The sequence below is a fragment of the Quercus lobata genome, chromosome 5 (assembly GCF_001633185.2).
Source record: "Quercus lobata isolate SW786 chromosome 5, ValleyOak3.0 Primary Assembly, whole genome shotgun sequence".
Taxonomy (NCBI): Eukaryota; Viridiplantae; Streptophyta; class Magnoliopsida; order Fagales; family Fagaceae; genus Quercus; species Quercus lobata.
In genome coordinates, this window is record NC_044908.1 from 58,960,280 (window position 1) to 58,971,131 (window position 10,852).

At 40.8% G+C, this 10,852-nt stretch overlaps 1 protein-coding gene across 1 annotated transcript; it reads right to left on the minus strand.

Moving 5' to 3' along the window:
- Window positions 1–335: 335 nt before the first annotated feature.
- LOC115990800 lies at window positions 336–3,533 on the minus strand. Its single transcript, XM_031114585.1, has 4 exons — window positions 3,186–3,533; window positions 2,776–2,879; window positions 1,011–2,694; window positions 336–893 (listed from the first exon to the last, which is right to left on the minus strand). The coding sequence occupies exons 1-4, from the start codon at window positions 3,531–3,533 to the stop codon at window positions 336–338; spliced, it is 2,694 nt and encodes an 897-aa protein (XP_030970445.1).
- Between the last annotated feature and the right edge of the window lie 7,319 nt (window positions 3,534–10,852).

Here is a 10,852-nt window from a genome sequence, read left to right on the forward strand (position 1 = left end):
TTTCCCCCAAGTCTGTGGTCCGAGGAGCTAGGCAGGACTTGGGTTCTGTTTAACACTTAGTTGGAATTGCTTCGTGGTTAATTTCCCCCAAGTCTGTGGTCCGAGGAGCCAGGCAGGACTTGGGTTCTGTTTAACACTTAGGGCGAACCATTTTGCGGTTAATTTCCCCTAAGTCTGTGGTCCGAGGAGTCAGGCAGGATTTGGATTCTATTTAACACTTAAATCAAGTAAACTTGCACAGCAATACGGCTACCAAAGATTACATCTTTCAGTTAATAACAGTACCTTTTCAGGTTGTTTACATTCAAGGCGTGGAACTACACGTCATCCAAGTCTTAAAAAGTAGCTCCTACGCCAGCTACGAAGTGATACGTACGGTCCTCCCAGTTTGTCGAGCTTTCCCCATGCGGGGTTCCTCGGCAGTTTTCCTCAGTACTAGATCTCCAGGCGCCAATGGCCTGGACTTCACCTTGGCTGTAACCTTGCTTGAGCTTCTGCTGGTAGTTAGCTAGGTGGACCATCGCGCCTTCCCTTCTTTCGTCGATGAGGTCCAAGCTCTTTTCTAGAAGTTTGTCATTGGTAGCGGGACAAAAGGTGGTGGTCCTCTGGGTTGGGAAGTTCACCTCCAGTGGAATGACAGCCTCGGCCCCATAGGTCATTGAAAAAGGGGTTTCCCCTGTGGACCTACGAGGTGTGGTGCGGTATGTCCATAAGACATGGGCTAACTCTTCTACCCATCTTCCTTTTGCGTCATCTAGTCTCTTTTTCAGTCCGTTCATTATGGTCTTGTTGACGGCTTCTGCTTGGCCATTACTCTGGGGGTAAGCTGGCGTGGAATACCGGTTAACAATTCCCAGCTCGCTGCAGTACCTTCTGAAGGCTTTGCTATCAAACTGGAGCCCGTTATCCGACACCAGGGTGTGCGGGGTGCCAAACCTGGTGACTATATTCTTCCAGAGAAACTTCTTGACATCGACGTCCCTAATGTTTGCCAGCGCCTCAGCCTCTACCCATTTGGTGAAGTAGTCGATGCCGACGAGAAGAAATTTTCTATTCCCTGTTGCCTTAGGGAATGGACCAAGTATATTTAGGCCCCATTGTGCAAATGGCCAGGGACTGGACATTGGGTTTAGCTCTCCACCAGGCTGGTGTATGCTCGGAGCGAATCTCTGGCATTGGTCGCACTTCTTCACATAATCCAGGGCTTCCTTATGCATGCTCGGCCACCAATAACCCAGCGTTAAGGCTCTGTGAGACAAAGACCTACCCCCCGTGTGACTTCCGCAAATTCCTTCATGTAACTCCTCCAGGATGAGTTCTGCAGCCTCTGGGTGCACACATAGCAAATACGGCCCTGAAAACGAGCGTCTGTAAAGCTTGGAGTCCTTCGATAACCAGAATCGAGTAGCCTTTCTCCTGATTTTGCCAGCCTCAACCTTATTGTCTGGCAAGGTGTCATGCTTTAAGTACAGAACGATAGGGTCCATCCAGCTCGGTCCTGCCCTGATGTTATGTATTCCAATCCCATTGGCCCTTTCTGTTGATGGACGGAAGACCTCTTCTACCAGAATGACTCGAGGTAGGGGTTGAGCCGAGGAGGTAGCCAACGTCGCGAGAGAATCAGCATGAGTGTTCCCACTTCTGGGTACGTGCGTCAGGCGGAAGTGATGAAATTGGGTCTGCAGGTGCTTAACCTGAACTAGATACTCTTGCATTCTTTCGTCCTTTGCTTCCATGTCCCCATTTATCTGCCCCACAATAAGTCTTGAATCCGAGAACATGTCTACGGATTTTCCCCCCAACTTCCGGATCATTCCCATTCCTTCCAATAGCGCCTCATATTCGACTTCGTTATTCGTGGCTGAAAACCCGAGTCTCAATGACTTCTCTATGGTTATCCCTTTAGGTGAGAGCAGGACAAGTCCTAACCCTGAGCCCCTTTGGTTCGCTGCGCCATCGACGTGCGCTTTCCACCAGGTGTTTTCATGCTGGGAGACCGTGCTGATCATCTTCTCATCAGCCCCTAGAGGTCCCGCCACGTTTTGTTCCTCTAGCGTGGGCTCTGCAAACTCTGCTATTAGGTCGGCAAGGACCTGGCCCTTTACAGCAGTACGAGGCATGTACCTAATATCGAAAGCGCCCAAGATCGTTCCCCACTTTGCAATTCTGCTTGTGTAATCGGCGCTGCGTAGGACAGACTTTATGGGGAGTTGTGTCAGCACCACCACAGTGTGCGCTTGAAAGTAGTGTGGAAGCTTTCGCATGGCCTGCACGACAGCCAAGATAGCCTTCTTGAGGGAAAGATAACGTGTTTCTGCCTCCTGCAGTAATTTACTAACGTAATAGACTGGTCGCTGTGTGCCGTTGTCTTCTCGGATTAGCACCAAGCTCACCGCATGCGAGGCTACCGCAATGTAGGCAAACAAAACCTCGTCGGCATTTAGACTGGACATAATTGGTGGTCGAGCGAGGTACTCCTTTAATTGTTGGAAAGCTACAGCGCAGTCTTCATTCCACTCAAATCCTTTCCACTTGTGTAATAGGAGAAAGAATGGCTTGCATCTATCTGCTGAACGCGAGATAAAACGGTTTAAAGCTGCTATCATACCAGTAAGCTTCTGGACTTCTTTAGGGTTCCAAGGAGGCTGCAAGTTATGGATGGCTCTTATTTGGTCGGGGTTAGCCTCAATGCCTCTGTGAGTCACCATATAGCCCAAGAATTTTCCAGATCCCACTCCAAATGAACATTTGGTTGCGTTCAGCCGTAGTTTATACTTTCTTAGTATTTGAAAAACGTTGCCAAGGTCGTCAATATGGTTGGGAGCCAACTTACTTTTAACCACCATGTCGTCTATGTACACTTCAATGTTTTTACCCATCTGCTGTTCAAACATCTTGGTCATCATCCTTTGATAGGTTGACCCGGCATTTTTTAGGCCGAAGGGCATCACTTTATAATGATAATTTCCAACTGGGGTGACAAAAGCAGTCTTCTCCTGGTCTTCGGCGGCCAAGGGTATCTGGTGGTAGCCCTGAAAAGTGTCTAGAAAGCTCATTCTAGGATGTCCGACAGTTGAATCTACCAACCGGTCTATCCGGGGCATAGGGAAGGGATCCTTTGGGCACGCCTTGTTTAGGTCGGTGAAGTCTACGTAGACCCGCCATTTCCCGCTCTTCTTCCTTACCACTACCGTGTTAGCCAACCACTCGGGATAGAAGACCTCTTTGATAGCCCATGCTTTCTTCAATCTTGTGACCTCTTCTATCACGGTGTCAATATGTTCTTTCGACGGTCGTCGAGGGGCTTGCCTTTTAGGTGTTATGGCCGGGTTCACGTTAAGGCGGTGGTAGATAAAATCTGGGTCGACCCCGGGGGCCTCATAGGGGTCCCAAGCAAACACGTCTAAATTCTGTCGGAGGAAGGCAGTTAGTGCCGACTTCTTTTGGGGCGGCAATTCCGAGCCAATTTGAAAAAACCTCTCAGGGTCAGATCCGACAAGTACCTTCTCCAACTCCTCACAGTTCACCTCCATGGCTGGTCCTCCACTGCCCGCAGTTGGGACCGTAGTCAGTAATTGCTATAAGCCGCTCTCGGCTGGCGTGGAAGTTAAGCGATCCTGCTGCCGCAAAATTGCCGACACCATGCATTGCCTAGCTACTCCCTGGTTCCCTATTATCTCTTTGATCTGACCTCCTGACGGATATTTCACCTTTTGGTGCAAGGTTGACGACACAGCCCCTAGTGTATGAAGCCATGGCCGGGCCACGATGGCTGTGTAAGGGGAGTATGCATCTACTACAATAAAGTTCACTTCTACCACCTCTGAGTCTGTTTGCACAGGCAACCTTATCATGCCTCTCGGGATGACGACCTTTCCTTCAAAGCTAACTAGGGGGGAATCGTATGGCAACAGGTCTTCCTGCTTCAAGTTCAATCCCTTATACAAATCAGGGTACATTATCTCCACTGCGCTGCCTTGATCAACCAACACCCTTTTGACGTCATAACCTCCTATCCTGAGCGTCACGACTAAGGCATCATCGTGGGGTTGGATAGTTCCTTGTTTGTCTTCTTCCGTGATCCCGATTAATGGCGTGGCGCTCATTCTAGCCCTCTTGGATTCCCTGTCATCTGGCTTAGTCGGGAAGCTGCTCACTGACATTACCCTGAAGGGGACAGAGCCTGTCCTTCCAGGAGCGGTGAGAATGACATTAATTGTGCCAATGGGTGGCCTCAACGTACTTTGTCTGGTCTCATTGTTCGATGGTTCTTGCCATCCTTCAGAGCGATGCAGCAGATGTCTCAGCTTCCCTTCTCGGACGAGCCGGTCTAAATAGTTCTTCAGGTTCCTGCAATCATCAGTAGTGTGACCGGGCTCCTGATGGTATGCGCAATACAGGTTCTGATTACGCTTCAAAGGGTCGCCAGCCATCTTGTTCGGCCACTAAAAGAAAGGCTCATATTTCACCTTCTCTAGGATTTCGTGAAGAGGTTCTTGGAACACAGCATAGACTGCCTGAGCCCCAGTAGATCCGAACTGCTCTACATAGTCCCTTCTCGGCCTGTTACTGTTGTTAAATTGTTCCGACCTGAAGTCCCTCCTCTCTTGAGGGACGACCTTCGCCTTACCCTTCCCCATCTACTGGTCCTCCTCGACCCTTTTGTATTTGTCAATTCGGTCCATGAGTTGGCGCACGCTGGTGACTGGCTTTCCAATGAGGGACTTTCTTAAGCCGTGTTCGGTCGGCAAGCCCCTTTTGAACGTACTGATGGCGACGTCATCATATTTCCCTTCGATCTCGTTATACATTTCCCAGTATCTATCCGAGTAGGCCTTCAGCGTCTTTCCTTCCCGCATAGACAAGGATAGGAGGGAATCGAAGGGCCGAGGGACTCTAGTGCTGGTGATGAAACGGGAACCGAAAGCCTGCGTCAGCTGTTTAAAGGAATCTATGGAATTCGGCTGGAGGGAATCGAACCATCTCATCGCCATGGGTCCCAAGCTAGATGGGAATATCCTACACATTAACGCCTCATCCCTGGTGTGGACGACCATCATCTGATTAAATTGGCTCACATGCTCCACTGAGTCGGTCCGACCATTGTATATAGCAAACGTTGGTTGATGGAACCGCCGAGGAAGCGCTGCCCTCTCTATTCTACGGGTAAACGGCGACTGGAAGATGCGATCCAGGGCCTTACTCATGGCATCGTTGGCCAGGCCTTGGTAAGATGGGCTCTTGTGGCTGCGTTTACGAGGTCTCTCTTCCTCGTAGGAAAAGGTCTCGCTCGGGGGGGTTCTTGATCTTCGCCGATATTCAGTATCCTCGTCACTGCTAGAGCCCGAGGAGGGTAAAGGATGTTTCTACTGTGCTCGGCGTAGCTTTTTCTTCAAGTCATCAATCTCTTTTCGTAAAGCCTTTCGATCGTTTTTCTCATGGGATGCATGATCCTTCCCCTTTGAACGGCTTTTACTCGTATAAGAGGTGTTCACGCTTCCCTCTCGTTGGTTATCTTGGTCGTTCCCTCGTTCGACATTTAAAAAATTGTCCTGCCGTTGAGAATCTGCACGTCCGGTTTGGCGCGGGCCTGATCCTTCCATTTCTTACTGTTCACTTGTCGAGACACAAATTCTTCCCACAGAAGGCGCCAATTGTAAGGGCGGATTTTGGGGCCCAGGCCCAGTGAGCAGGCGATTCTGGCCCAAAAGACCCTCAACAATAAATTTGTAGAGAGTGGGTCGAAGAACTAGGTCAAGACAGAGTGCACATAATTGTTAGTAAGCCATGCAACCATTTCAACGTGGGAACGTTTTATTAAACCTCCTGGGATAACGGTTCATGGAATAACAACTTAGGCTTTTCTTACAGAACTTCTCTCATTTTCTCTTTCTTTTCCTTACTTTTTGCTCTCCAGCTTCCGATCCCCTGATCATGGGGGTTTTCTTCTCTTATATAGCATCCTTCGAATGATAATGGCCCTACACTTGTTGATCATCTGGGCTTCTACTTGAGTGCCTGTCCCATAGGACATCATCCTCCTTTTCTGTGAGTTGCACTGGCTAAGATAATACTGTTCTCCTGTCCTCTCCACATTAATGCGGCTGGAAAAGTAGCTTCCTTGCATTTAATGCGGCAGTTGTGGTTGCCCCCCTATGCGTCCAGCATTTTCCTTCGACTTGGGACGATTTCCCACTATGTGAAGGGTGTGTGTTGGACTCCCATTTGATGCGTCCGAGGAGACATTCCTCCTCGGACGCCTCTTAAACAAGCCCGGCCCGACCCAACAGGGTTGGGCTGGAAGTCCTCTGACCATGTCCTCACTTCCTGTTATGGTTGGGCCCCGCATGGGTGCCAAGGCCCACTGTTGATTGATGAACTTTACCCCCACAATAACTATATCATAACTAAAAAAAAATTATTTCGTACAAAAAACTAGTTGAAAAATTATAAAGAAAACATTTTATAGTTACTTACATGGTGCAATTATAACATTTCTAGGTTGACTGTAGTATTGCAATTCTTTTCATTTTTATCCTATTGCATTCTTAGGAGAAAAACAATTGAAACCCCCAAAAATGTTATGGCATTTTTGTTACAATGGTTTAAAGTTTTACACTTATTATGTTTGTGTAAATTTGAGTAATGACCCTCTTATTTTTATACTACAATTGTGTAAATGATTCTATATTATTATTTTCCTCATATTACCTTTATACCATATATAATTCATTAAACCAAAATGAATTTCATACATATATTTCTAAAAACATATAAATTTATATAAATGACTAGTATAATTTTTTTTGGAGTGGTTAGAGTTCTAAATGAGTTAGTCAGATTATATTAAAATTAAGGCTTGACTGATTGACTCAATGTGAAAGATATAATTTAATGTTGTTCGTCACTAACATTATCATTATTGTATTGAAATAGGATTGTCTTTTATTATATCATTCTTGCATGATTCGTGGGATGTTGATATTTGAATGAGTCAAAGATCTGTATTGATCTATATTATTGATTATTATAACATTCGTGTGTGTGTTTATAAGCAAGCTTTTTACTTAAATTATTTATTCTTTGTGGGTCTCACAATACTTTCTATACAAGTTTTATTTCAAATAATCTAACTTTCAGTTTTTTATAAAAAATCTAGTTTTTAGCTTTTTATCTCACATTATGCAAATAAGGTACCAGAAATAAGCAATTCCTACCGATTCCCATACTAATTAGTATATTAAATAAATCACTATACCATTTGGTTTATTTAATGACACTTACCTTGCTTATAGTTTTCTTTATGCAATTTAGGTAATTTTAACATAATTTTAAATTGCACACACATAAACATAAACATAGATATAAAATTAACATATGTATATACACAAGTTAATATAAATTATAAAAGTTAGTAACAATTTTTTTTTATATACAAAAATTTATGAAGACATGCAATTCAACTTTAAGGCAATAGGATCTTGTGAGATAGTTTTATGAAATCTCTTTATCACACTATTTGCAAATTTCACATATTCTACAACAACAACAAACAAAACTTTAGTCCCAAAATTTTAAGGTTAGCTATAAATTGATAACCTTAGTTTATCATTTCCTTATAACTATAATATTTCATAGTAAAAATTGGTTAAAAAATTATAATTATATACATTTTATGTAGTTACTTACCTAGTGCAATTATAATACTTCTAGGTTGACCGTAGGATTGCAACTTGTTCCAGTTTTTATCCAATCGCCTTCTTAGGAGAAAAACAATTGAAACCCACAAGAAAGTTGTGGCATATTTTGTTACGAGTTTAAAGTTTCGCACTTATTCTATATGTGTATATGTAAAATTTAAGTAATGATACTTTAATTTTTGTACTACAATTATGCAAATGATATTACATTATTATTTTCCCCTTATTAATCTTATACAATATAGAGTTTGGTTCAGCTTTTTGTAAAAGTGCATAATGAAAAAGTGAAGTTTTGTTAAAAGTGCATAATGAAAAAGTGGAGTTTCAAAAAGCTGAGTATTTGGTAAAAACTGTTAAAAAGTGCATAATGAAAAAGTTGAGTATTTGGCTAGAACTTATAAAAGTGGCAGTTTGAGGGATAAATTACCAAAAATGACAATGTATATATAAGGGAATTTATTTCATACTTTTTTTTTTTTATGTGAGTTTGTTTCATACTTAAATCAATTACTTCATCATACTTAAATCAATTTTTCTCTTTCTAAAAAAATTATTTTTTTCTCACCAATATTAGTTAATAATAACCTATCACTTAAGATTAATTATGAAAGTATTGTGAAAATATTGTGATAAAAATTGATACTAATTTTAATTTTAACATACTATTAAAATTATTTTTTTCTCTTTCTAAAAAAATTATTTTTTTCTCACCAATATTAGCTAATAATAACCTACCTTAAGATTTATTGTAAAAATATTATGATATAATTTTTTTTTCTCCTTTTTTTCTCTCCACACACACACACACACACATGTGGGCTCTCCTTCCCTTTTTTTTTTTTCCCCCCCTCTTTTTTTCTCCTCCACCCACGTACCCACACTCTTTTCTTTTGTTTTTTCCTTCTTTTGTTTTTTCGTTCGTTCCTCTTTTATTCCTACCACACCAACACTATCCAGAACATTCATTCCACAGCTCTTTCTTCTTCTTTTTTTTTCCTCTTAGCACTTCAGTCCAGAACAGTCGCTCTCCTTCTTCTTCTATTTTTTTTTTTTTTTCCTCTTAGCACTTCAGGCCAGAACAGTCGCTCTCCTTCTTCTTCTTCTTCTTTTTTTCTTTTTTCTCTTAGCACTTCAAAACGAATGAAGGAACCAGCTCTCCTTCTTCTTTTTCTATTTTTTTTTTCTTGTTCTTGGATGATCGGGAAGATTGGATGATCGGGAAGATTGGATGGTCAGTAAATCTCTCCCCCCCCTTTTTTTTCGTCAGTCTTCTTGATCCGCCAGAGGGTCTTGATCTGCTGTTGTTCTAATTTTCTTGTTGTTGTTGTTGTTGATCTGCTGTTGATCCGAAAGAGTTGTTGCTCTAATTTTTTTTTCTTTTTTCTGTTCTTGATCTGCTGTTTCCGAAAGAGTTGTTCTAAATTTTTATTTTTATTTTTTCTGTTCTTGATTTGCTGTTTCCGAAAGAGTTGTTCTAAATTTTTTTTTTTTTTTTTCTGTTCTTGATCTATTGTTTCCGAAAGAGTTGATGTTCTAATTGAATGGGTATTTCCGTAATTCTACCATAGCAACGGTAACCCATCCAAAACGCGCACTGCGCGTTTTCATTTATGGACCCTCAAAGGTCCATAAAAATTTTCGCGTTTGTCCGCGTTTTTGCTCTATGTCCAAAACGCAACTTTTATCAAAAAGTTGCGTTTAGGCTTAACCAAACGCAAATTTAGGACTGGCTTTTTTCAAAAAGCCCTTTTTGAGCTCAAAATGTGGAAACAAACGGGCACTTAGCAACAACAGCTAACTAATGATATTCATAAATCCAACATACTAGACTTAAATAACACCTTCCTAAGGGTGGGAGGGGAGTGTAATGTTTTGAAAAATGTTACTATTACTATAAAATATTTACAAATTGATATGATAATAAATGTGATTAGTAAATTTCAATAACATTTTTTTTTACGAGAAGAGGATTTCAACAACTTAATTAATGAATATTTGAATTAAATTATTGCAATTGACGGTACATTAGTTTGTAAAACTTATATTTTTCTAAAAAAAAAAAAGTTTGTAAAAATTATTTAGTAAAGTTTTGTGTTATCAATAATATCACTCATATTAATTCTAAATAAGGGTGGCAATGTTTGGCACAACCCATAAACATGACATGAACAAGACACTTTTTTTGCAGATTAGTGTCAAGGACTCAAAGTAGGTTGACATGCTTTATCCCAATTAATAATATTCATTCTATATTGACTTACTTAACCCACAATCAATTCAAAAGGACATGATTCATATAAATAAAATTTATTTAATTAGAAGAATCAATGATCCAGTATTGATATTACGTTTCATAGGGAAGCCCCACAGTCAACTATTTATTTAGTTAAAAGGTTATATTGATAAATTATTCATTGAAACTATAAAGTTCTTAACCCTTTTATCCAAAACAAAGGGAAACACTCTCTTTTCTCTTTATCTTTTTTGAATTGTCTATTAAATGGATTGTGTCGTGTCAATCTGCTTTATAAACAAGTTGGGTTAAGGTTGAAGGGTTTTGGCTCAATTATTGGGTCAGGTCAAGGTTTAGCTATGAATTCAAATACTCTTATTTTGAGACGATATGAACTTTACTTGCTAACAAGAATTGTCATCAAGGACTGTAGACCAATTGATAATCTACAAAATATTTGAGTAATATCTTATTTAACTACTTTGGACGGAATCTGAGTATCATTGTAGAATTAATAGGGTATATTTATTTGATCATTTGAAGCAACTGGAAAATTTTTATGCCATCATCCTTAGTGCCTTAGTGGTTCAGTTGTGGTTTGTGAGTTTAACCAACGATTTCAGTTTATGAATACACACATTGTGTTACAATGTAACACACTGTAATATATTACTTAATTTTCTTGTCCTAGCTATTTCCTCCTCTCTCTCTTTTTGGTTTTCTTTTGGAAGCACTTCATACCAACGTCTCTATTACGAGGAATTTTTATATGATAACAAAACATAATGGAACTTGTAGTAGAAGTCATATATATGTTAGATTAGATTTGACAAAGAAGAATAGAATTTAGCTTTATATTAGCAAAACATATATCACCCCACACATCTCTATTGTTATTCTATTGTTATTATTATTGTAA